This window comes from Hyla sarda, chromosome 5 (assembly GCF_029499605.1).
Source record: "Hyla sarda isolate aHylSar1 chromosome 5, aHylSar1.hap1, whole genome shotgun sequence".
NCBI classification, from domain to species: Eukaryota; Metazoa; Chordata; class Amphibia; order Anura; family Hylidae; genus Hyla; species Hyla sarda.
Window position 1 is genome coordinate 359155555 of NC_079193.1, and position 27049 is coordinate 359182603.

Consider the following 27049-nt stretch of genomic DNA (forward strand, 5'->3'; position numbering starts at 1 on the left):
CGTTGGGCAGACTGGAGATAGGAGAGATTCTTGTGATCGGTGTAAATAATAACTGGAAATTTTGATCCCTCCAGCAGATGCCTCCATTCCTCAAGTGCTAATTTAATGGCCAGTAGCTCTCGATCCCCGATGGAGTAGTTCCTCTCCGCCGGAGAGAAGGTCCTAGAAAAAAACCCACAAGTAACAGCATGCCCAGAAGAATTTTTTTGTAGAAGAACCGCTCCAGCTCCTACTGAGGAGGCATCAACCTCCAATAGGAAGGGTTTAGATGGGTCAGGTCTGGAGAGCACGGGAGCAGCAGAAAAGGCAGACTTGAGCCGTTTAAATGCGTCTTCCGCTTGAGGAGGCCATGACTTAGGATTGGCATTCTTCTTGGTTAAAGCCACGATAGGAGCCACAATGGTGGAAAAATGTGGAATAAATTGTCTGTAATAATTGGCGAACCCCAAAAAACGTTGGATGGCACGGAGTCCGGAGGGGCGTGGCCAATCTAAGACGGCAGAGAGTTTGTCTGGATCCATTTGTAGTCCCTGGCCAGAGACCAAGTATCCTAGGAAAGGAAGAGATTGACATTCAAACAGACATTTCTCCATTTTGGCATAAAGTTGATTGTCTCGAAGTCTCTGAAGAACCATGCGGACATGCTGGCGGTGTTCTTCTAGGTTGGCAGAAAAAATCAGAATATCGTCCAGATACACAACAACACAGGAATATAAGAGATCACGAAAAATTTCATTAACAAAGTCTTGGAAGACGGCAGGGGCGTTGCACAGGCCAAAGGGCATGACCAGATACTCAAAGTGTCCATCTCTAGTGTTAAATGCCGTTTTCCATTCGTCCCCCTCCCTGATGCGGATGAGATTATAAGCACCTCTTAAGTCCAGTTTGGTAAAGATGTGGGCACCTTGGAGGTGATCAAAGAGTTCAGAGATAAGAGGTAGAGGGTAGCGGTTCTTTACCGTGATTTTATTAAGTCCGCGGTAGTCAATGCAAGGACGTAGGGAGCCATCTTTTTTGGATACAAAGAAAAATCCAGCTCCGGCAGGAGAGGAGGATTTGCGGATAAACCCCTTTTTTAAATTTTCCTGGATGTACTCGGACATAGCAAGAGTCTCTGGGGCGGACAGAGGATAAATTCTGCCCCGGGGTGGAGTAGTGCCCGGGAGGAGGTCAATAGGACAGTCATAAGGCCTGTGTGGAGGTAGAGTCTCAGCTTGTTTCTTGCAAAATACGTCAGCATAGTCCATATAGGCCTTAGGGAGACCGGTTACAGGGGGAACCACAGGGTCACGGCAGGGAGTACTGGGAACCAATTTAAGGCAGTCCTTGAAACAAGAGGTACCCCAGCTCTTGATCTCCCCTGTGGACCAATCCAGGGTTGGGGAATGGCGTTGAAGCCACGGTAGTCCAAGGAGAATTTCGTAAGAGTGCAATTGGGGAGGACTAAGAACTCAATTTTTTCATGATGAGGTCCGATGCACATTAGAAGGGGCTCCGTGCGGTAACGTATGGTACAGTCCAATCTTTCATTGTTAACACAATTGATGTAGAGGGGTCTGGCGAGACTGGTTACCGGGATGTTGAACCTGTTGATGAGAGAGGCCAAAATAAAGTTTCCTGCAGATCCGGATTCCAAGAAGGCCATAGTAGAGAAGGAGAAGGTAGATGCAGATATCCGCACAGGCACAGTAAGACGTGGAGAAGCAGAGTTGACATCAAGGACTGTCTCACCTTTGTGCGGAGTCAGCGTGCGTCTTTCCAGGCGGGGAGGACGGATAGGACAATCCTTCAGGAAGTGTTCGGTACCGGCACAGTACAGGCAGAGATTCTCCATGCGGCGTCGTGTCCTCTCTTGAGGTGTCAGGCGAGACCGGTCAACTTGCATAGCCTCCACGGCGGGAGGCACAGGAACGGATTGCAGAGGACCAGAGGAGAGAGGAGCCGGGGAGAAAAAACGCCTCGTGCGAACAAAGTCCATATCCTGGCGGAGCTCCTGACGCCTTTCGGAAAAACGCATGTCAATGCGAGTGGCAAGATGAATGAGTTCATGTAGATTAGCAGGAATTTCTCGTGCAGCCAGAACATCTTTAATGTTGCTGGATAGGCCTTTTTTAAAGGTCGCGCAGAGGGCCTCATTATTCCAGGATAGTTCAGAAGCAAGAGTACGGAATTGTATGGCGTACTCGCCAACGGAAGAATTACCCTGGACCAGGTTCAGCAGGGCAGTCTCAGCAGAAGAGGCTCGGGCAGGTTCCTCAAAGACACTACGAATTTCCGAGAAGAAGGAGTGTACAGAGGCAGTGACGGGGTCATTGCGGTCCCAGAGCGGTGTGGCCCATGACAGAGCTTTTCCAGACAGAAGGCTGACTACGAAAGCCACCTTAGACCTTTCAGTAGGAAACTGGTCCGACATCATCTCCAAGTGCAGGGAACATTGTGAAAGAAAGCCACGGCAAAACTTAGAGTCCCCATCAAATTTATCCGGCAAGGATAGTCGTAGGCCTGAAGCGGCTGTCACGATTCCGGCTGGCAGGTAGTGGATCCTCTGTGTCAGCGAGGGATTGGCGGGGACCGTGCTAGTGGACCGGTTCTAAGAGGCTACTGGTTTTCACCAGAGCCCGCCGCAAAGCGGGATGGTCTTGCTGCGGCAGTAGCAACCAGGTCGTATCCACTAGCAACGGCTCACCTCGCTGACTGCTGAGAAGGCGTGGGACAGAAGGACTAGGCAGAGGCAAGGTCAGACGTAGCAGAAGGTCGGGGGCAGGCGGCAAGGTTCGTAGTCAGGATGGGTAGCAGAAATTCAGGTACACAGGCTTTGGACACACTAAACGCTTTCACTGGCACAAGGCAACAAGATCCGGCAAGGGAGTGCAAGGGAGGAGACTAGATATAGCCAGGGAACAGGTGGGAACCAATTAAGCTAATTGGGCCAGGCACCAATCATTGGTGCACTGGCCCTTTAAGTCTCAGAGAGCTGGCGCGCGCGCGCCCTAGAGAGCGGAGCCGCGCGCGCCAGCACATGACAGCAGGGGACCGGGACGGGTAAGTGACCTGGGATGCGATTCGCGAGCGGGCGCGTCCCGCTGTGCGAATCGCATCCCCAACGGCCAAGACAGTGCAGCGCTCCCGGTCAGCGGGACCGACCGGGACGCTGCAGGGAGAAAGACGCCGTGAGCGCTCCGGGGAGGAGCGGGGACCCGGAGCGCTAGGCGTAACAGTACCCCCCCCCCCTTAGGTCTCCCCTTCTCTTTGTCCGGTAACTGCCTCCCCTGGGATGAGGACACCTGGAAAGAATGGAGGGTTTCCTCAACGGCAGGCAGTACAGCAGGAGTGGGAATGGGGAGGGAGGGCAGAGGGCGAGGCCTGGCACGGAGCAGTGTGACACCAGGACGGGGACCATGGGGAGGCACAGAGGCTTGCCTGACGGGACTGGGAGGGGGGGAGAGGCACTTCCTGTGGCAGGCAGAGTCCCAGTTCCTGATCTCCCCGGTGGTCCAATCAATGGTGGGGGAATGAAGCCGGAGCCAAGGCAGACCGAGGAGGACCTCAGAGGTACAGTTGGGGAGAATAAAGAACTCAATCCTCTCAAGGTGGGGTCCAATAGACATGAGGAGGGGCTCTGTGCGGTAACGCACGGTGCAGTCCAATCTGGCTCCGTTGACCGCGGAAATGTAGAGCGGCTTGACGAGACGGGTCACCGGGATGCTGAATTTATTAACCAAGGACTCCAAAATAAAATTTCCTGAGGCACCGGAGTCCAAGCAGGCCACGGCTGAGAGGGAGGAGCTGGCTGAAGAAGAAATCCGCACGGGTACCGTGAGACGTGGAGGAGCAGACTTGGAACCAAGAGACGCCAAACCCACGTGAGCTGGGTGCGTGCGTGCGTTTCCCAGGCGTGGAGGACGGATAGGGCAATCCACCAAGAAATGCTCGGTACTGGCACAGTAAAGACAGAGATTTTCTTCCCTACGGCGATTCCTCTCTTCCTGGGTCAGGCGAGACTTATCCACTTGCATGGCCTCCTCGGCGGGAGGCCCAGGCGTAGATTGCAACGGATACTGTGGGAGAGGAGCCCAGAGATCTAAGTCTTTTTCCTGGCGGAGCTCTTGGTGTCGCTCAGAAAAACGCATGTCAATGCGGGTAGCTAGATGGATGAGTTCTTGCAGATTGGCAGGAATCTCTCGTGCGGCCAGCACATCCTTGATGCGACTGGATAGGCCTTTTTTAAAGGTCGCGCAGAGAGCCTCGTTATTCCAGGATAGTTCTGAAGCAAGAGTACGGAATTGTACGGCATACTCGCCAACGGAAGAATTACCCTGGACCAGGTTCAACAGGGCAGTCTCGGCAGAAGAAGCTCGGGCTGGCTCCTCGAAGACACTCCGGAGTTCAGTGAAGAAGGCCTGGACTGTGGCTGTGGCAGGATCATTGCGGTCCCAGAGCGGTGTGGCCCAAGACAAGGCCTTTCCTGAGAGAAGGCTTACTACGAACGCCACCTTAGACCGTTCTGAAGGAAACAAGTCCGACATCATCTCCATATGCAGGGAACACTGAGACAAAAATCCACGGCAGAGTCTGGAGTCCCCATCAAATTTGTCCGGCAGGGACAAGCGGAGGCTAGGAGCGGCCACTCGCTGCGGAGGAGGTGCAGGAGCTGGCGGAGGAGATGGTTGCTGCTGTAGCAGAGGCAGAAGTTGCTGTAACATGGCGGTCAACTGCGACAGCTGCTGTCCTTGTTGGGCAATCTGCTGCGATTGCTGAGCGACCACCGTGGGAAGATCAGCGAGACTTGGCAGCGGCACCTCAGCGGGATCCATGGCCGGATCTACTGTCACGATTCCGGCTGGCAGGTAGTGGATCCTCTGTGTCAGCGAGGGATTGGCGGGGACCGTGCTAGTGGACCGGTTCTAAGAGGCTACTGGTTTTCACCAGAGCCCGCCGCAAAGCGGGATGGTCTTGCTGCGGCAGTAGCAACCAGGTCGTATCCACTAGCAACGGCTCACCTCGCTGACTGCTGAGAAGGCGTGGGACAGAAGGACTAGGCAGAGGCAAGGTCAGACGTAGCAGAAGGTCGGGGGCAGGCGGCAAGGTTCGTAGTCAGGATGGGTAGCAGAAATTCAGGTACACAGGCTTTGGACACACTAAACGCTTTCACTGGCACAAGGCAACAAGATCCGGCAAGGGAGTGCAAGGGAGGAGACTAGATATAGCCAGGGAACAGGTGGGAACCAATTAAGCTAATTGGGCCAGGCACCAATCATTGGTGCACTGGCCCTTTAAGTCTCAGAGAGCTGGCGCGCGCGCGCCCTAGAGAGCGGAGCCGCGCGCGCCAGCACATGACAGCAGGGGACCGGGACGGGTAAGTGACCTGGGATGCGATTCGCGAGCGGGCGCGTCCCGCTGTGCGAATCGCATCCCCAACGGCCAAGACAGTGCAGCGCTCCCGGTCAGCGGGACCGACCGGGACGCTGCAGGGAGAAAGACGCCGTGAGCGCTCCGGGGAGGAGCGGGGACCCGGAGCGCTAGGCGTAACAGTACCCCCCCCCCTAAGATCCGGCAAGGGAGTGCAAGGGAGGAGACTAGATATAGCCAGGGAACAGGTGGGAACCAATTAAGCTAATTGGGCCAGGCACCAATCATTGGTGCACTGGCCCTTTAAGTCTCAGAGAGCTGGCGCGCGCGCGCCCTAGAGAGCGGAGCCGCGCGCGCCAGCACATGACAGCAGGGGACCGGGACGGGTAAGTGACCTGGGATGCGATTCGCGAGCGGGCGCGTCCCGCTGTGCGAATCGCATCCCCAACGGCCAAGACAGTGCAGCGCTCCCGGTCAGCGGGACCGACCGGGACGCTGCAGGGAGAAAGACGCCGTGAGCGCTCCGGGGAGGAGCGGGGACCCGGAGCGCTAGGCGTAACAGCGGCCACTCGCTGCGGAGGAGGTGCAGGAGCTGGCGGAGGAGATGATTGCTGAAGCTGTGGTAGTAGCTGCTGTAGCATCACGGTCAGTTGAGACAGCTGGTGGCCTTGTTGCGCTATCTGTTGTGACTGCTGGGCGACCACCGTGGTGAGGTCGGCGACAACTGGCAGAGGTACTTCAGCGGGATCCATGGCCGGATCTACTGTCACGATGCCGGCTGGCAGGAGGTGGATCCTCTGTGCCAGAGAGGGATTGGCGTGGACCGTGCTAGTGGACCGGTTCTAAGTCACTACTGGTGTTCACCAGAGCCCGCCGCAAAGCGGGATGGTCTTGCTGCGGCGGTAGTAACCAGGTCGTATCCACTAGCAACGGCTCAACCTCTCTGACTGCTGAAGATAGGCGCGGTAGAAGGGAGTAGACAAAAGCAAGGTCGGACGTAGCAGAAGGTCGGGGCAGGCAGCAAGGATCGTAGTCAGGGGCAACGGCAGGAGGTCTGGAACACAGGCTAGGAACACACAAGGGAACGCTTACACTAGGCACAAGGGCAACAAGATCCGGCGAGGGAGTGCAGGGGAAGTGAGGTATACATAGGGAGTGCACAGGTGAAGACACTAATTGGAACCACTGCGCCAATCAGTGGCGCAGTGGCCCTTTAAATCGCAGAGACCCGGCGCGCGCGCGCCCTAGGGAACGGGGCCGCGCGCGCCGGGACAGGACCGAGGGAGAGCGAGTCAGGTACGGAAGCCGGGGTGCGCATCGCGAGCGGGCGCCACCCGCATCGCGAATCGCATCCCGGCTGGAGGCGGTATCGCAGCGCACCCGGTCAGTGGATCTGACCGGGGCGCTGCCGTAGCGAGGATGTTGCGAGCGCTCCGGGGAGGAGCGGGGACCCGGAGCGCTCGGCGTAACACCTTGCCTGGCCAGTAGGTGCTCTTGCGAGCTAAAAATAATACACATAGTCAAAAAGTAACCTAGGTATGGTTTATCTGTTATGTTCTGGTGATAAGAGTGTGGTGTGACGGTACTGTATGACATACCGTACCTAGTGTAGAGGTCCCCAAAGTCAGAGTAACTACGTTCAGGTAGGGTTCCTCAGGTGGGACAGCCCCTAGTCGCCTCTCCTCAAGTCTAATTCTCTAATGTTAATGTATATATTTAATAATATATATTTTATAATAATGTATATTGCTTACCTTGTTTAGCATTGCAGAAAGCTTGCATGTATAGCAACTGTTCCGGTTATGAAGCTTGCATAAAATCTTCAGCAAAAGTTAAAACTGTTTCAGCTCTTGGGAAGGGTGGCGGTAGGACAAGCATTACTGAGGAACCCCTCGCCCTGGCGTCACGAATAGCAAGGGTTAAACAAACACCCTTTAGTCACCGCACAGCTACACCCCATATACCCTACTCCCCCAGGCTATCACAGTAACATTGTATGTTGAGTCTGGTTTTAAGTTACAATGGTCCAGAAAAGACCATTGTATGTTGAAACTATTATTGAGGCCATTGTAAGTTGCGGGATTGACGATTAATTGCAAATAGAGTTATTTTCAATCAGAAAAGATCTTAAAGGGGTACTCTGGCACTAAGACATCTTATCCCCTATCCAAAGGATAGGGGATAAGATGCCTGACCGTTGGGTCCCGCCACTGGGGACCCCGGTGATCTTCCACGCCGTACCCCGTTAGCATCAGCCCCCGGACTTGACGCCCCCTTCGTAGGCTTGCATTGAGGGGGCGGAGCCATGATGTCACACGGGGCGGAGCCGTGACATCACTATGCTCCGTCCCTGTGATCGCTAGTAATCAGATCCAGAACGAGCCCGCTCCGGTGGCTGATGCTAATGGGGTGCGGCATGGAAGATCACAGGGGTCCCCAGCGGCGGGACCCCCGTGGTCAGGCATCTTATCCAATATCCTTTGGATAGGGGATAAGATGTCTTAGTGCCGGAGTACCCCTTTAAGATACAATATCTACAAGATAGATAGATATGCGATAGAGAGATAGATACAGTGCATAGTGAAAGTATTCGGTCCCCTTGAACTTTTCGACCTTTTGCCACATTTCAGGCTTCAAGCATAAAGATATAACATTTAAATTTTTTGTGAAGAATCAACAACAAGTGGGACACAATCATGAAGTGGAACGAAATTTATTGGATATTTCAAACTTTTTTTAACAAATAAAAAACTGAAAAATTGGGCGTGCAAAATGATTCAGTCCCCTTAAGTTGATACTTTGTAGCGCACCTTTTGCTGCGATTACAGCTGTAAGTCGCTTGGGGTATGTCTCTAACAGTTTTGCACATCGAGAGACTGACATTTTTGCCCATTCCTCCTTGCAAAACAGCTGGAGCTCAGTGAGGTGTGATGGAGAGCGTTTGTAAACAGCTGGAGCTCAGTGAGGTTGGATGGAGAGCGTTTGTGAACAGCTGGAGCTCAGTGAGGTTGGATGGAGAGCGTTTGTGAACAGCTGGAGCTCAGTGAGGTTGGATGGAGAGCGTTTGTAAACAGCTGGAGCTCAGTGAGGTTGGATGGAGAGCGTTTGTGAACAGCTGGAGCTCAGTGAGGTTGGATGGAGAGCGTTTGTAAACAGCTGGAGCTCAGTGAGGTTGGATGGAGAGCGTTTGTGAACAGCTGGAGCTCAGTGAGGTTGGATGGAGAGCGTTTGTGAACAGCTGGAACTCAGTGAGGTTGGATGGAGAGCGTTTGTGAACAGCTGGAACTCAGTGAGGTTGGATGGAGAGCGTTTGTGAACAGCTGGAGCTCAGTGAGGTTGGATGGAGAACATTTGTGAACAGCTGGAGCTCAGTGAGGTTGGATGGAGAGCGTTTGTGAACAGCTGGAGCTCAGTGAGGTTGGATGGAGAGCATTTGTGAACAGCTGGAGCTCAGTGAGGTTGGATGGAGAGCGTTTGTGAACAGCTGGAGCTCAGTGAGGTTGGATGGAGAGCGTTTGTGAACAGCTGGAGCTCAGTGAGGTTGGATGAGAGCATTTGTGAACAGCAGTTTTCAGTTCTTTCCACAGATTCTCCATTGGATTCAGGTCTGGACTTTGACTTGGCCATTCTAACACCTGGATATGTTTATTTGTGAACCATTCCATTGTAGATTTTGCTTTATGTTTTGGATCATTGTCTTGTTGGAAGACAAATCTCTGTCCCAGTCTCAGGTCTTTTGCAGACTCCATCAGGTTTTCTTCCAGAATGGTCCTGTATTTGGCTCCATCCATCTTCCCATCAATTTTAACCATCTTCCCTGTCCCTGCTGAAGAAAAGCCCAATCCATGATGCTGCCACCACCATGTTTGACAGTGGGGATGGTGTGTTCAGGGGGATGAGCTGTGTTGCTTTTACGCCATACATAACGTTTTGCATTGTTGCCAAAAAGTTCGATTTTGGTTTCATCTGACCAGAGCACCTTCTTCCACATGTTTGGTGTCTCCCAAGTGGCTTGTGGCAAACTTTAACCCCTTAAGGACACAGCCCATTTTCACCTCTAGGACGCAGCCCTTTTTTGCACATCTGACCACTGTCACTTTAAACATTAATAACTCTGGAATGCTTTTACTTATCAATCTGATTCCGAGATTGTTTTTTCGTGACATATTCTACTTTAACATAGTGGTAAATTTTTGTGGTAACTTGCATCCTTTCTTGGTGAAAAATCCCCAAATTTGATGAAAAAATTGAAAATTTTGTATTTTTCTAACTTTGAAGCTCTCTGTTTGTAAGGAAAATGGATATTCCAAATATTATTTTTTGGGGATTCACATATACAATATGTCTACTTTATATTTTCATCATAAAATTTATGAGTTTTTACTTTTGGAAGACACCAGAGGGCTTCAAAGTTCAGCAGCAATTTTACAATTTTTCACAAAATTTTCAAACTCGCTATTTTTCATGGACCAGTTCAGGTTTGAAGTGGATTTGAAGGGTCTTCATATTAGAAATACCCCATAAATGACCCCATTACAAAAACTGCACCCCCCAAAGTATTCAAAATGACATTCAGTAAGTGTTTTAATCCTTTAGGTGTTTCACAGGAAAAGCAGCAAAGTGAAGGAGAAAATTCAAAATCTTCATTTTTTACACTTGCATGTTCTTGTAGACCCAATTTTTGAATTTTTACAAGGGGTAAAAGGATAAAATTTATACTTGAATTTGTAGCCCAATTTCTCTCGAGTAAGCACATACCTCATATGTCTATGTAAATTGTTCGGCGGGCGCAGTAGAGGGCTCAGAAGCGAAGGAGCGACAAGGGGATTTTGGAGAGTACGTTTTTCTGAAATGGTTTTTTGGGGGCATGTTGCATTTAGGAAGCCCCTATGGTGCCAAAACAGCAAATAAAAAAAACATGGCATACCATTTTGGAAACTAGACCCCTTGAGGAACGTAAAAAGGAATTAAGTGAGCCTTAATACCCCACAGGTGTTTCATGACTTTTGCATATGTAAAAAAAATAATAATAATTTTTCACTAAAATGTGTGTTTCCCCCCAAATTTCACATTTTTGCAAGGGTTAATAGCAGAAAATACCCCCAAAATTTGTAACCCCATCTCTTCTGAGTATGGAGGTACCCCATAAGTTGACCTGAAGTGCATTACGGGCGAACTACAATGCTCAGAAGAGAAGGAGTCATATTTGGCTTTTTGAGAGCAAATTTTGCTCGGGGGGCATGTCGCATTTAGGAAGCCCCTATGGTGCCAGGACAGCAAAAAAAAATGACATGGCATACCATTTTGGAAACTAGACTCCTTGAGGAACGTAACAAGGGATAAAGTGAACCTTAATACCCCACAGGTGTTTCACGACTTTTGCATATGTAAAAAAAATAATTTTTTTTTTACCAAAAATGCTTGGTTTAGCAAAAATTTTACATTTTTAAAAAAGGTAATAGCAGAAAATACCCCCCAACATTTGAAGCCCAATTTCTCCCGATTCAGAAGACACCCAATATGGGGATGAAAAGTGCTCTGCTGGCGCACTACAGGTCTCAGAAGAGAAGGAGTCACATTTGGCTTTTTGGAAGCAAATTTTGCTCTGGGGGCATGCCGCATTTAGGAAGCACCTATGGTGCCAGGACAGAAAAAAAAAACACATGGCATACCATTTTGGAAACTAGACCCCTTGGGGAACGTAACAAGGGGTAAAGTGAACCTTAATACCCCACAGGTGTTTCACGACTTTTGCATATGTAAAAAAATAAATATTTTTTTTTACACTAAAATGCTTGTTTTCCCCCAAATTTTACATTTTTACAAGGGATAATAGCAGAAAATACCCCCCAAAATTTGTAACCCCATCTCTTCTGAGTATGGAAATACCCAATAAGTGGACGTGAAGTGCACTGGGGGCGAACTACAATGCTCAGAAGAGAAGGAGCATCATTGAGCTTTTGGAGAGAGAATTTGGCCATGTGCATTTCCAAAGCCCCCCGTGGTGCCAGAACAGTGGACCCCCCACATGTGACCCCTTTTTTAAAACTACACCCCTCACGGAAGGTAATAAGGGGTGCAGGGAGAATTTACACCCCACTGGCATTTGACGGATCTTTGGAACAGTGGGCTGTGTAAATTAAAAATTTTATTTTTCATTTTCACAGACCCGTTTCAAAGATCTGTCAGACACCTGTGGGGCGTAAATGCTCACTGTACCCCTTATTACATTCCGTGAGGGGTGTAGTTTCCAAAATGGGGTCATATGTGGGTATTTATTGTTTTGCACTTATGTCAGAACCGCTGTAAAATCAGCCACCCCTGTGCAAATCACCAATTTAGACCTCAAATTTACATGGTGCACTCTCCCTTCTGAGCCTTGTTGTGCGTCCCCAGAACACTTTGCGCCCACATATGGGGTATCTCCGTCCTCAGGAGAAATTGTGTTACAAATTTTGGAGGCTTTTTTTCTTTTACCGCTTGTGAAATTTTCAAGTATGGGGCAACACCAGTATGTTAGTGTACAAAAATGTTTTTTTTTTTACACTAACATGCTGGTGTAGACCCCAACTTTACCTTTTCATAAGGGGTAAAAGGAGAAAAAGCCCCCCAAAATTTGTTAGGCAATTTCTCCCGAGTACGGCGATATCCCATATGTGGCCCTAAACTGTTGCCTTGAAATACGCCAGGGCTCCAAAGTGAGAGAGCGCCATGTGCATTTGAGGCCTAAATTAGGGATTTGCATAGGGGTGGACATAGGGGTATTTTACACCAGTGATTCTCAAACAGGGTGCCTCCAGCTGTTGCTAAACTCCCAGCATGCTTGGACAGTCAATGGCTGTCCGGAAATGCTGGGAGTTTTTGTTTTGCAACAGCTGGAGGCTCCGTTTTGGAAACACTGCTGTAGGATACGTTTTTCATTTTTATTGGGGGGGAAGGGGTGGGGGGGGGGCAGTGTACGTGTGTATATGTAGTGTTTTACTCTTTATTTTATGTTAGTGTAGTGTTTTTAGGTTACATTCACACTGACGGCGGATTACACTGAGTCTCCCGCTAGGAGTTTGAGCTGCGGCTGCTGCAGCTCAAACCTGAAGCAGGGAACTCACTGTAATCCGCCACCAGTGTGAATGTAACCTGTACATTCACATGGGAGGGGGGGGGGGAACTACAACTCCCAGCATGCACTGACAGAACGTGCATGCTGGTAGTTGTAGTTTTGCAACAGCTGGAGGCACACTGGTTGGAAAATACTGAGTTAGGTAATAGAACCTATTACCTAACTCGGTATTTCCCAACCAGTGTGCCTCCAGCTGTTGCAGAACTACAACTCTCAGCATGTACTGATTGCCAAAGGGAATGCTGGGAGATGTAGTTATGCAACAGCTGGATGCACGCAAGTACAACTCCCAGCATGCCGAGACAGCCATTTGCTGTTCCTGAATGCTGGGAGTTGTAGTTTTGCAAGATTTAGAGGGGTTCAGGCTGGAGATCACTGACAGTGGTCTCTAAACTGTGGCCCTCCAGATGTTGCAAAACTACAAATCTCAGCATGCTAAGACAGCAAACTGCTGTCTGGGCATGCTGGGAGTTGTAGTTTTGTAATATCTGGAGGGCTACAGTTTAGAGACCACTGTCAGTGATCTCTAGCCTGAACCCCTCTAAATCTTGCAAAACTACAACTCCCAGCATGCCAACACAGCAAACAGCTGTCAAGGCATGGTGGGAGTTGTAGTTTTGCAACATCTGGAGGGCGACAGTTTAGAGACCACTCTCTAAACTGTCGCCCTGCAGATGTTGCTAGGCAACAGACTATGGACACGCGGCGCCATACTCACCTCCACCGCCGCCGTGATCACAGCCGCCGCCGCCACCGCCGCCGCCGGGTAAGTGATCGCCGCCGCCGCCGCTACTACACGGTTCCCCCCGCTGTGCCCGGACACCGATGGGCGGGCATAGCGCGGGGAACCGAACTTTAACCCCCCCGCCCCCAGTCTGCTATTGGTCGGCCGCTCCGCCGATCAATAGCAGGGATAGGAGGGGTGGCAACCCTGCCACCTCACTCCTATCTCTTCAAGGGGGATCGAGGGTGTCTTGGACACCCCCGATCCCCCTTATTTTATCGCGGCGCCGCAATTGATGGGCAGGGGGAGAGCGCTCCCCCTGCAAACACCATAGATGCCGTGATCAGACTGATCACGGCATCTATGGGGTTAATGCTGCCGGGACCGGCGCGATCGCGGCCCCAGCAGCTGCGGTGGGACTCCGGCTGTGATTGACAGCTGAGTCCCACCCGCGATCTCCTGCGCTGCCCGCAGCAGAGCAGGAGATCGCTTGGACGTATGCATACGTCCATTTGCGTGAACGTGTAATTCGCCTGGACGTATGCATACGTCCAATAGCGGGAAGGGGTTAAACAACACTTTTTATAGATATCTTTAAGAAATGGCTTTCTTCTTGCCACTGTTCCATTAAGGCCAGATTTGAGCAGTATACGACTGATTGTTGTCCTATGGACAGAGTCTCCCACCTCAGCTGTAGATCTCTGCAGTTCATCCAGAGTGATCATGGGCCTCTTGGCTGCATCTCTGATCAGTCTTCTCCTTGTATGAGCTGAAAGTTTAGAGGAACGGCCAAGTCTTCGTAGATTTGCAGTGGTCTGATACTCCTTCCATTTCAATATTATCACTTGCACAGTGCTCCTTGGGATGTTTTAAGCTTGGGAAATCTTTTTGTATCCAAATCCGGCTTTAAACTTCACAACAGGATCTCGGACCTGCCTGGTGTGTACCTTGTTCTTCGTGATGCTCTCTGCGCTTTAAACGGACCTCTGAGTATCACAGTGCAGGTGCATTTATACGGAGACTTGATTACACACAGGTGGATTCTATTTATCATCATTAGTCATTTAGGTCAACATTGGATCATTCAGAGATCCTCACTGAACTTCTGGAGAGAGTTTGCTGCACTGAAAGTAAAGGGGCTGAATAATTTTGCACTCCAAATTTTTCAGTTTTTTATTTGGTAACAAAGTTTGAAATATCCAATAAATTTCGTTCCACTTCATAATTGTGTCCCACTTGTTGTTGATTCTTCACAAAAATTAACAGTTTTATATCTTTATTTTTGAAGCCTGAAATGTGGCAAAAGGTCAAAAAGTTCAAGGGGGTCGAATACTTTCATTATGCACTGTAGATAGATAGATAAATAGATATGAGATAGATAGATATGAGATAGATAGATAGATACAAGATAGATAGCTAGATAGATATGAGATAGATAGATATGAGATAGATAGATAGATATGAGATAGATAGATATGAGATAGATACCAGCATTAACCCCTTGTGTTTGTGACACAAGGGCGTAGTTTAACCTCTTCACCACCGGTAGGTATACTGCTGGATCCTGAGCTAGGCATGGGGGCAAATAATGACTCCAATGCCAAGTTACGGAACAACAGCAGCTTTACTGAGGTAGACAGTCCATTTTAGGAACTGTCCGGAGCATGATAGATTTGCTACGGTGATTTACTCCTACTAGTTTTCCAGTGGAGTACCCTATTAATTACTTAGGGAATACAGACAAAAGGGGGGGGCCCAGGAGTCACTGAATAGAGTTTGCCTGACAGGACAGCAATGGTACAGGGGTTCAACTCCTGTACTGGGCCACCACAATACCAGTGGGACTTTCATGCTTTATTTCCATGTACAACTGCACACTATGTATCCTCTTTAGCCATTCAGCATCTCCCTATTAAACAACCGCGCTGCACTTTAAACTGAATCATTGTTACGGATTCAGATGGTTGAATTATATATTTAAAGATTAGGAGTCTTCTGCTTTGTATCTTACAATTATTCGGTGCCTCACCCCACAGGAAACAAGTCATTTTCTTTGCATTAAAACTTCATGCTGTGGAGAAATTCATCCCCAAAGCCATGTTCATCATCTCAGACGTGGTAGAAAGTGACGTACCTCTGCGGGCTATGGGTCTGATGCAGTTTGGAGCTGGATTTCCCGTTTCCATGGCTACTCCTCTTTTTCTGCATGCCCGACAACTCGTTCTTTAGCTGCTCTTCTTTTACCATCTGCATCAGTTCCCCTAATTCTTCCTGTAGGAGAAAACATAAAGTAGGTTGTTGTTGCTGTGGCCGGGCACTTGAGAAAATTCTGAATACATTAGCTTGGCGGAAAGAAGATTCATACATTTTTCAATAGGACATTCCCACCAGAGCATCACAGAGACATGATGAAGAAGAATATTTCATGGTATTAAGACTATAAACGCCTGAGGGGCGGAAGACGGAGCATCCATTCTGGGGACAACACAGATATTCCCAGAATAATTTCCTAATAGAAATAAAGTGATGTCATTATGAAGGCTCACTGGAAGCGTTTGCCCTAAATGGATCCAATGAATTTGTCAGACCTTAGAATGTGACAGAATTGGACTCGCACATGGGGGAGCCATCGCGACTGAGCTGCCGCTTAATGGCATCAAAGGACACAGCATTGTCTAAACACTCTGCGTACTGTTACTGTGACAATGTAGTTCATGCTGCTTCAGAAACAAATTGAAGTTCAGATTAGGCTCTGTTCACACCACCATCATTGTTTACTGTTAAAATGGAAACCATGTGTTAGGAGTCGCGCCGCGGTCAGACAAGCTGGCCACGGACACACTCCTCCTCCACTGCTCGTACTGCCCCTTCTGTGATACGCATCACACGATGCGATCACATTCAGCCCTCAACTCCTCACCTTCCTCTTTGTCCCTGTGTGCTTCCTGCTTGCCGGCGCACTCGTGCCCTAGCCGTCTCTGTGAAATTTAAAGGGACAGTATGGAATTAATTGGTTCTTGCTGTCCCATGACCCTATAAGTACAAGCACTTACTTTTGACCCTTGCTGGATGTTTGTGCCTTATCAGCCTAAGAGAATGTGTTCAGTTTGTGTCTTGCCTTGCCGTGTATCTGACCCTATTGCTACGTATCCTGACCTTGCTCCTGTGCTGCCTGCTCTCTGACCTCTTGCTACGTGACCTGACCTTACTACTGTGCTGCCTGCCCCGACCTCCTGCCTGTCTTGACTACATGTTGCCTTATCCTTCCAGTACCATGTTTCACCTCGGTTGCCTGTGTAGACGAGTCGTATCATGGGTAGCAACCTGGGTGCCGCCTGCCGCAGCAAGTCCATCGTGCTTTGTGGAGGGCTCTGGTGAAAACCAGCTGCATTTTTGACTCCGCTCCCTGATATGGCATACATCATCATCCACACAGGTACAGTGGATCCACTACACCTCAGCCGTAACACCATGACAGCAGCACTGGAGTCATCACAGCCTTATTGACTCATAATGGGGCCTTTCAGTTTTGGTCGTCTATATACCTGTCTATGGGAGAACTTTTTGACATGTCCTAGAGACATGTCAAAAGTTTTTAATTGGTCAGAGTATTCAGACACCAACTGATAATGAAAACTAGCAGGGAGAGGCACATGGCTGTGTGCTTCTCTCCCCTTAGACTTACATTATGAGTCCGTCCAGGCCACGTTACACAGAGCCAAAAATGCACTAAGCCCGCAGGTCTCTACAACATGTCAAAAGTATTTTTATGACAGTGCCCATTTAAGGCAAGAGTGATAGCACCGAATGTTCTACTATTCTTTCTATCAAATCTAATCCATCGATGGATGCTTCAAATGGACGGAAATATGTGCCTAAAAGTAAGATGCAGATGCACTGCGTTATTTCAAATGCAGGGCTTGAGAAGGCGGACCATGACTAAGCAATGTGGTTTTCTTTGCATCCCAGTGTATCAGTACGGGCCTCATTCCACTATGTTCAGGGCATTGTCAGATGGGCATGAACTTAAAGGGGTACTCCGCTGCTCAGCGTTTGGAACAAACTTTTCCAAACACTGGAGCCGAGAGCTCATGACATCATAGCCCCACCCCCTCATGTTTTCACACATGACAGCCATCACGCCCCCTCCCATAGACTTGCATTGAGGGGGCAGGGCGTGACATCACAAGGGGGGCGGGGCTATGATTTCACGAGCTCCTGGCACCGGGTCCAGCGTTCGGAACAGTTTGTTCCAAACGCTGAGCAGCGGAGTACCCCTTTAATCTTAACAATGGGAAGGAATAAGTGACTTAATTAAAAAGAGTGTAAGTATCAGTAATGGGGGGGGGGGGGGGAATTATACAGTGTGTATTAGGAATACATGCCCCTCAAAGTACAACATTCACACCACCTGACTGTATAGTCTCGCCATCACCTTATCAAAGGTCACAGGTACTCTTTAATAGGCACTGTCACCAAACTTTTTTTTTTATATGTTGTAGTACTTATGTACTACAACATATCTCTAATATTTATTCATTATTTTTTTTTCCCATTAAAATAGTTTCATTTACATTTACAAATCGGCCACTATGGGTCTCCCTCCTAGTGGCTGGCTGCTGCCTGGCGTGACGTCACGCCCGGCCAGCATCAGTCCGAATTCAGTCAGGCTGCACTCGCTCCCTGTCTGTCAATCAGACAGGCGGGAGCGAGCGCATTGAATGAAGAGGATGCGCGCAGGCTCCCTGGCCTCGCACGCCGGCCCCGGCTCCTGGTGAGAGGCAAAATTAAATGCGCAGCTGCTGCGCTAGGACTTTTGCACTTTATTCTTTTGCGGGCGGGTGGGCGGAGGAGGGGGGTGTTGCACGGCGGGGCTTGGGGGAGCAGGATGTGCGCGGCGGGGCTCGGGGGAGCGGGATGTGCACGGCGGGGATCGGGGGAGCGGGATGTGCACGGCGGGGATCGGGGAGCGGGATGTGCACGGCGGGGATCGGGAGAGCGGGATATGCACGGCGAACACAGATACTGTTTTCATCTATACAGTATGCCTCCAGTTGTTTCCCCACTACAACTCCCAGCATTCCCTGACAGCCAATAGATAGTCAGGGCAAGCTGGGAGTTGTAGTGGTGAAACAGCTGGAGGTACACTGTAAAGCTCAACTAAGGGCGGAAGTGTCGGTCCCAGCAGGCATCAGTGACGTTGTGCCTGCTGGGGAAGTCTGCCTGGTAGTGAGCACACTACCAGGCAGACAAAAGGCATTTTTAATATAAAAAAAAAAAAAAAAAGGCAGTGAGGGGGTTAGGGATAGATGGGCAATAGGCAGGGACAGAGAGAAAAAAAGAGGATGGTGGGAGCTACTCTTTAAACTTGATTTACATAAAACTTGAAAAGAGAAAGAGCATCCAATTTTGACGAGAGATAAATCATACTAGTTCCAACATGTTTCACCATGACCCATCACTTATTTGGCCATAGTTTATCAGGGCTACTGGCAGAAAAAAAGGACAGCTATAGTTTGCCCTTTCAATTGCACAAACCACTTAGGCTATGTTCACATGGCAGAATGTCCACTCGGAAAAATTCTGGCACGGACATTCCACAGACAGCAGGTGCTGGCAGATCGTGCCGGCGCTAGGACCCCTGAAAAGTATTCCGTCTCCATAGATGGTAGTGCATTTTTGTGTCGATCCTCCAGAAAGAACTGACAGGCCGGAATCGGAATTTCAGCGAAAGATGTTTCCACTGCAGAAATTTCACTGTGTAAAATCAATGGGAGTCTGCTGCAAAGGAATTTTCTAGCAGAATGTTTCTGCTGAAATACACTTGGAAATTCTGCCGCCAAAGGACTAAAAGTGGTAGCATGTATTAATTTTCATCCATAAAGAGTCACTATCCGGTTGCACATTAGTTTAGAAGTCCGCTGGTGATCTCAACACCTGCTGTGATGTATAGTTTCCTCCAAGACAAGGATATGATATAGATGCATGCTGCTGGAATAGTTTTCACATAGCTCAGCCAGGGCCTAGATTATCATGCACTGTGCGTCCTACAGTATTCAACGTGACCCAGGAGGTAAAAATGACGCCACTACCAAAGTACAAGTAGCTAAAAAAAATGATATCTAGTCAATAGTAATGAGTATCACTATACAACGTCCCCTGATCAATACAAATAGATTGAGGGCATATGATAGGTTAAAGGGGTACTCTGGGGGGAAACAAATGTTTTCAAATCAACTGGTGCCAGAAAGTTCTACAGATTTGTAAATTACTTCTATTTAAGAATCAGCTGCTGTATGCTCCAGAGGAAGTTGTGTAGTTCTTTCCAGTCTGACCACAGTGCTCTCTGCTGACACCTCTGTCCATATCAGGAACTGTCCAGAGCAGGAGTGGTTTGCTATGGGGACTTTCCCATGCTCTGCTCATGCTACAAAATTTGATTCAATTTTGGTAGAGCATCATTTTCTAACCAGGGTGCCTCCAGCTGTTGCAAAACTACAACCCCCAGCATGCCCGGACAGCCTTCGGCTGTCCGGGCATGCTGGGAGTTGTAGCTTTGCAACAGCTGGAGGCACCCTGGTTAGTAAGCACTGGTGTACAGCCTTTTTTTTTATTTTGCAAGCAGCAGAAGACAAACTGTTAAATATCGTTTTTAAAAATCCTACTGCAAAAATGTTTTGTATCCAAAAATACATTCAATTAAAAAAAATATCCCAAAAATGTCCCCCATAGTTTGTAAGTCTATTAAGACATTCCTATGATCAGTCTCCTCACTGACCACCAGCCATGAAGCCTAAAAGGGGTACTCCAGTGAAAAACAAATGTTTTCAAATCAACTAGTACCAGAATATTATACAGACAAGACAACTACTTCTATATAAAAATCTTAATCCTTCCGGAATTTATCAGCTGCTGTATGCTCCAGAGGAAGTTCTTGTCAGTCTGACCACAGTGCTCTCTGCTGCCACCTCTGTCCATGTCAGGAACTGTCCAGAGTAGGAGCAAATCCCCAAAGCAAACCTCTCCTGCTCTGGACAGTTCCTGACATGGACAGAGGTGTCAGCAGAGAGCACTGTGGTCAGACTGACAAGAACAACTCTACTCAACTTCCTCTGTAGTATACAGCAGCTGATAAGTACTAGAAGGAGTAAAGGGGTATTCCATGAAAATAATTTTTTTTCCTATCAACTGGCTCCAGAAAGTTAAACAGATTTTAAATTACTTCTATAAATGTTTTTAATCCTACCAGTACTTATCAACTGCTGAAGTTGAGTTGTTCTTTTCAGTCTGACCACAGCGCTCTCTGCTGACACCTCTGTCTGTCTCAGGAACTGTCCAGAGCAGGAGAGGTTTGCTATGGGGATTTGCTTCTACTCTGGACAGTTCCTGAAACAGACAGTGTCAGCGGAGAGCACGGTTGTCAGACAGAAACGAACAACTCAACTTCATCAGCTGATAAGTACTGGTAGGATTAAGATTTTTTTTAAGAGAAGTAATTTACAAAGCTGTTTAACTTTATGGAGCCAGTTGATATGAAAAAAAGTTTTTTTTTTCATGGAATATCCCTTTAAGTTTTTTTTTTATAGAAGTTATTTGAATTTTGATTTGAACTTTTGAATTTTGATTTGAATTTTTTTCCCCACTGGAGTACCCCTTTAAGGGAAGCCTGGACATGCTCGCTGCAGCACATTGAGGCCTAAATGACCATCTTTTGGCCTCAGTCATGTAATGGGGATCTATTGATGTGTATAACATATATATTGGGACCGTTTTCCACAAATCCGTAACCCACTCAATGCTGATGCGGTGGGAATTCAGCCTAATACTAATGCAAAATCCTGACTAATATGACAGTGGCCTAAGTGACAGCATATGAAGCCTTCTCTCTGCAGAGCCTTATTATAATCTTTACATCAGAAATTAATTTGGCGACTTGTGAACAAGAAAACGAATTGCGAAAACCTCAAGATTTGTAGATAAGATGGAGAAGACTGAGGGGTGAATCGCAATTAGCTCATAAAAGAAATTAATTGTGTTCATAGGATGTAACTTCCAGATACGTTTCAACTAGAGATGAGCGAACTTACAGTAAATTTGATTCGTCACGAACTTCTCGGCTCGGCGGTTGATGACTTATCCTGCATAAATTAGTTCAGCTTTCAGGTGCTCCCGTGGGCTGGAAAAGGTGGATACAGTCCTAGGAGACTCTTTCCTAGGACTGTATCCAGCTTTTCCAGCCCACCGGAGCACCGGAAAGCTGAACTAATTTATGCAGGATACGTCATCAACTGCCGAGCCGAGAAGTTCGTGATGAATCGAATTTACTGTAAGTTCGCTCATCTCTAGTTTCAACCTATAAGAATGGCTTTATATGATTGTTTTGCAGGAATATTTCTGGGTATGTGAACCACGCCTAGTTCACCACAGAACCCTAGAGCAGTGTTTTCTAACCAGTGTGCCTCCAGCTGTTGCAAAACTACAACTCCCAGCATGCCCGGACAGCCGAAGGCTGTCCGGACATGCTGGGTGTTGTAATTTTGCAACAGCTGGAAGCACGCTGGTTAGAAAACATGGCCCTAGAGCAGTGGTCTCCAACCTGTGGACCTCCAGATGTTGCAAAACTACAACTTAGATAGGGGAATCAGATGTCTAGGGGCAGAGTACCCCTTTAATTGGAAGGCGACACTCTAGATTCCCAGTCTAAGACCTCCGGAGGATTCATCTTGTTCTAACCACTACTAAACATAAAAAAGACCCTCAATGAAGTAACATGAGGCACAGAGTCATCTTGCAAATGAGGATAAGTAAATGAGGATAAGTAAATGAGGATAAGTAAATGAGGATAAGTAAATGAGGACAAGTACTAAAGAAATGAAAACAACACAATGGAACAGGTTATAAAATGTTTGCAAGCTTTGGCTATAGACGTTCTTTCTCCAGGATCAGCGGCGGAGGTGGCTGACATGGACTGAGTCATCACTCCCTTACACAGGACTTCCCAGCTCTGATCTGCGCTCGGTTAATTGCTTCATTGAGTGTTAATTAGGAAAACATTGGAATCACTGCTCAGCGTTCTGCCTTGGATATCTGGCAGCAGATCATCTCGCCTGCTCCTGAAATGCTAAAGCTGTAAATATTGGTGGGATAAGGCAGATGGTTGTATCTGATTGTAGTGCACGGAATCTAGAAGATGTGGGACGATATTTTGCATTGTAAAATCAGCACTTACTTTTTCCATAAGTTGGAATTGCAAAACTAAGGAGAGCAAATCATCAGATAGAAGCTTAAGGACCTTTTTGGTGATGTCACCAAAGTTTATTGAGCTCTAACAAGCAGGAGGAGGAGGAAATGAGAGCGTCATGAGGCGTTTGTGAGGAAGGGTTGAAGTCAACATAGAGACAAGTCAGGAGGGGGGCTGAGCAGCAGTCTGTATGGGGAGGGCTGAGCAGCAGTCTGGGGGGGGGCTGAGAAGCAGTCTGTATGGGGGGGCTGTGCATCAGTCTGGGGGGCTGAGCAGCAGTCTGTATGGGGGCTGAGCAGCAGTCTGTATGGGGGCTGAGCAGCAGTCTGTATGGGGGCTGAGCAGCAGTCTGGAGGCGGGCTTAGCAGCAGTCTGTATGGGGGGGGCTGAGCAGCATTCTGAGCTGAGAAAGAGGCTTCAAGCAGTAGTCTATATGAGACAGGTGGCAATAAGCAGCATTTTATGTGAGAAGTAATGAGCAGCAGTCTTTGTAAGAGACAGGGGATCATAAATGGCAGTCTATGTGGAGGAGAGGGGGCAATAAGCAGTCTATATGTAAGAGAGGAAGCAATGTGCAGCAGTCTGTGTGAGGGAGGGGGAGCATGAGCAGCAGTCTATGTGTTTGGGAGAGAGGGTTCATGAGCAACAATCTATGTGGGAAAGAGGTAGCAAAATATATAAAAAAAAAGAAGAAGCCATGAGCATCAGTCTACATGAGAAAGAAGGGCTCAAGAGCAGTAGTCTGTGTGAGAGGGGGAAGACGGGCAGCAGTCTGTATGAGAGAGGGGTGCATGAGTAAAATTATTTGTGAGAGAGGGGCCCATGAACAGAAGTCTGTGTTACTGAGAGGGCCATGAGCAGCAATTCATGTGGGGACATTAGCAACAATCTTTGTGAGAGAGGGGCCCATGAGCAGCAGGCTGTGTGTGTGAAAAAGGGGGCAATGAGTAAAAATCTAGGTAAAAGGCATGAACATCAGTCCTTCTGATTGTGGGGGTCATGAGCTGCAATCTATGGAGAGGGGCATAAGCAGCAGTCTATGTGAGAGAGGTACCCATGAGCGGCAGTCTATGTAAGAGCAGGCATAAAGGTCTGTTTGTGTGATTGAAGGGGCCATGAGCTACAATCTATGGGGGGCATGAGCAGCAGTCTAGGTGAAAGATGGAAAGCTATGAGTGGCAGAATATGTGAGAGAGGGGGCTATGAGCTAGATAGAGTCTATGTAAGAGGGAGCATGGGGGGCAGTGAATTAAGAAAGGGAAGTCTTTTGGTAAGAATTTTGTGGTTTGATCAGGTCGCTTCTCGGCCTTTTGGCTAAGATCAAGTGTAGTATCTGTTCTTATCAGTTTACGCCAGTGACCCGAGGCGCCGGTATTGAGCTGGTGGGGATGGGTGCTGCATGGTAGGAGGCAGGTGTAACGGGGCATTCCGGGGCTGGTTCTGAGGAATCAGCTTGACGGCTGCCCCGATGTGACCTGCTTCCTCCGGGTCTCGCCATGAGGTAGAGGGGTGTAGAGCCGAGGTACTTCTGTGCCTCGGGGAGTGGTGAACCTGAGGTGCCAAAACTCACTGGGTGTTGACTCACTGAGTGAACGCACTGCACCATACTCTTCACCTTTGGCACTTACCCTCGGTATCCCGGCCTTCTGGCTAGGATCAGGGCAATTTTTATAGATCCGGCCAGATGACCGGGCAGTATATCTGCACTCGTCCACTTATTTATAATTTTTTTGTTTGTCACTGTGCCAAGTTTGTGTCTTTATTTGTACACAGGATTGTCAGGATGCGGTAGCCCTTCTGGGTGTCCCTCCTGGCGGTCTAGGGGAGGTGTGTGTGTGGCCATTAGGTTCCTCACCTCCTGCAACCCCCTGGGCATCTTGGCTTTGGTCAAGATGCCACTAGTATATGGCTCCTCACCTGATACCTTGGCTAACGCCTAGGTTGAAGCCAGGAGCATTTTTGGGCCCCTTAGTAGCTTTGGCGAAAAAAGGGCATCGAACCTGGATCCTTGCAGGTGCCTTTTGGCCCGGAGGTGAAGGGTAGGTTTGTTGTGGGGCCTCTCTCCTGTTGGAGAAGGGCTTAGCGATAGACCGAGGACAGAATGCTGTGTGAATGAGGCCTAAGGACATTATAAGGCAGCTTTGTCACACTGTGTCAGCTGTGGTTTGGCTCGTGATCAGAAGTTAATTAAAGTCTCTTTGAAGTGCAATTTGAATAATCTCCACAACGTTCACCATCAGCCGAGATTTCAACATGTTGTTTCCCAGATCTCTTTTTTTTTCTCTGCGTGTCAAATGCTTTCATCTTCCCATACGCCCCATCTCCCTGGTGCTAAATGAAAACATTGGTCTCGCTCATGTTACTCATCCTGTGTGGCACTGATACTGTAGATCAGTGTTTCCCAACCAGGGTGCCTCCAGCTGTTGCAAAACTACAACTCCCAGCATGCCCGGACAGCCAAACGCTGTCCGGGCATGCTGGGAGTTGTAGTTTTGCAAGAGCTGAAGGCACCCTGGTTAATAAACCCTATTCAGGAGATAACAGATTCCTGTTAAGATATATATTTTTTTGTTTTCTTCCTGCACTGTGGATGTTTACTCAATGTGCTTAATTAAAGGGGTACTCCCGTGGAAAACTTTTTTTTTTTTTTTTTTTTTAAATCAACTGGTGCCAGAAAGTTAAACAGATTTGTAAATTACTTCTATTAAAAATCTTAATCTTAATCCTTCCAGTATTTATTAGCTGCTGAATACTTCAGAGGAAATGGTTTTCTTTTTGGAACACAGAGCTCTCTGCTGACATCATGACCACAGTGCTCTCTGCTGACATCTCTGTCCATTTTAAGAACTGTCCAGAGTAGGAGAAAATCCCCATAGAAAACATATGCTGCTCTGGACAGTTTCTAAAATGGACAGAGATGTCAGCAGAGAGCACTATGGACCATTTTCACCTTAAGGACCAGGCCAATTCCATTTTTGCGTTTTCGCTTTTTCCTCCTCGAGTTCAAAAATCCATAACTTTTTAATATTTCCATCTACAGTCCCATATAAGGGCTTGATTTTTGCGTGACCAACTGTACTTTGTAATGACACAGCAAACCTCTCCTGCTCTGGACAGTTCCTGACATGGACAGAGGTATCAGCAGAGAGCACTGTGGTCAGACTGAAAAGAACTCCAGAAAGAAATACAACTTCATGTGGAGCATACAGCAGCTGATAAGTACTGAAGGATTAAGATTTTTTAATAGAAGTCATTTACAAATCTGTTTAACTTTCTGGCACCAGTTGATTTGAAAAAAAATGTTTTCCTCCAGAGTACCACTTTAAACAGGGTTGAAGTAATATTGTTCTTCCCAGATAGGTGATGTAAAGGGGATTAAAAGGAAGACATCTCCAGCAAATATTTGTTAACTGAAGCTGAGACCAACGACAATGTTATGTGAGAAAAGAACAAGTACATACACGGCACCACCATGGCACTTGCTGGATGCAGAAACTTACCGTATTTTTCGCCGTATAAGACGCACTTTTTCTTCCCTAAAACTGGGGGGAGGAAAGTTGGTGCATCTTATACGGCAAATACACATTAAAACCTGTCCAATCGCGGCGGTCCCTGCGGCCGGGACCCGCGGCTAATACAGGACATCACCGATCGCGGTGATGCCCTGTATTAACCTTTCAGACGCGGCGATTAAAGCTGACCGCCGCGTCTGAAGCGAAAGTGAGACTAGTCGGGCTCAGTCGGGCTGTTCGGGACCGCGGCGTCCCGAACCACTTACAGGACACCGGGAGGGACCTTACCTGCCTCCTTGGTGTCTGCTCCGTGCCGGGATCCCCTGCATGGCCGGTGCTCTCCTTCGTCATCATAACGTCGTCGCGCACGCCGTCTCGTCATCCAATAGGAGCAGCGTGCGTAGCGGCGTGATGGCGGCAACGAAGAGTGAAGATACCTGGCAGCAGAGACGTTCCGGAGCGACGGGGACACCCCGGGGACACAGCGCCAGCGATGGAGGGCGACATCCAGGGCAGCGCTGACGGGTCCGGAGCGGCGGGGACATGTGAATATTACCTCCTATACCAGTGGTTTTCAACATGCGGACCTCCAGATGTTGCAAAACTACAACTCCTGGCTTGCTGGATGTTGTAGTTTTGCAACATCTGGAGGTCCGCAGGTTGAAGGTTCAGAATCTATTTTTTTCTACATTTTCACCCTTTAAAATTGGGTGCGTCTTATATGCCGGAGCGTCTTACATGGCGAAAAATACGGTACCTTAATTTGGATGGTGACTTTTTTCAGGTCATCATCTTGTTCGATGGTGAGGTCATCGTCATAGAAGATAGACAGGGGGGCACAGCTGGTGTGCATGTAGTACTCGAACTTGGCTTTATTCTTTTTGCTGAGGTTTTCTTCTATCTGTAGCAGCATGGTTGCCTGTTGCATGGCTGCATTTGCTGTTGCATTATCGTAGACCCTATGAAGATGATAAAACCAAATTATTATATTTTATTATTTATTATTTTATTCTATTACATTTTATATTATTATATATGGATTCTGCTGAGAATATAACACAAGCAGAGGGGATTAGCTAAAGTAAAATAAATGGGCACTGTCATTT

The 27049-nt window shown here is 48.2% G+C and overlaps 1 protein-coding gene and 1 non-coding gene across 6 annotated transcripts in view; one reads left to right on the forward strand and one right to left on the reverse strand.

Moving 5' to 3' along the window:
- LOC130274414 (uncharacterized) overlaps positions 1-27049 on the reverse strand; it is a 245551-nt gene that overhangs the window by 41523 nt on the left and 176979 nt on the right. For all 5 annotated transcript variants that reach the window (XM_056522734.1, XM_056522733.1, XM_056522735.1 and 2 more), the window contains exons 17-18: positions 26701-26902; positions 15325-15461 (exon numbers count right to left, since the gene is read on the reverse strand). In XM_056522734.1, coding sequence (XP_056378709.1) covers positions 15325-15461; positions 26701-26902 — 339 coding nt within the window. The remainder of the gene's footprint in view (positions 1-15324; positions 15462-26700; positions 26903-27049) is intronic.
- On the forward strand, positions 23726-23911 carry LOC130274659 (U2 spliceosomal RNA). The gene has a single exon (XR_008844424.1). It is a non-coding gene; the product is annotated as a U2 spliceosomal RNA (small nuclear RNA).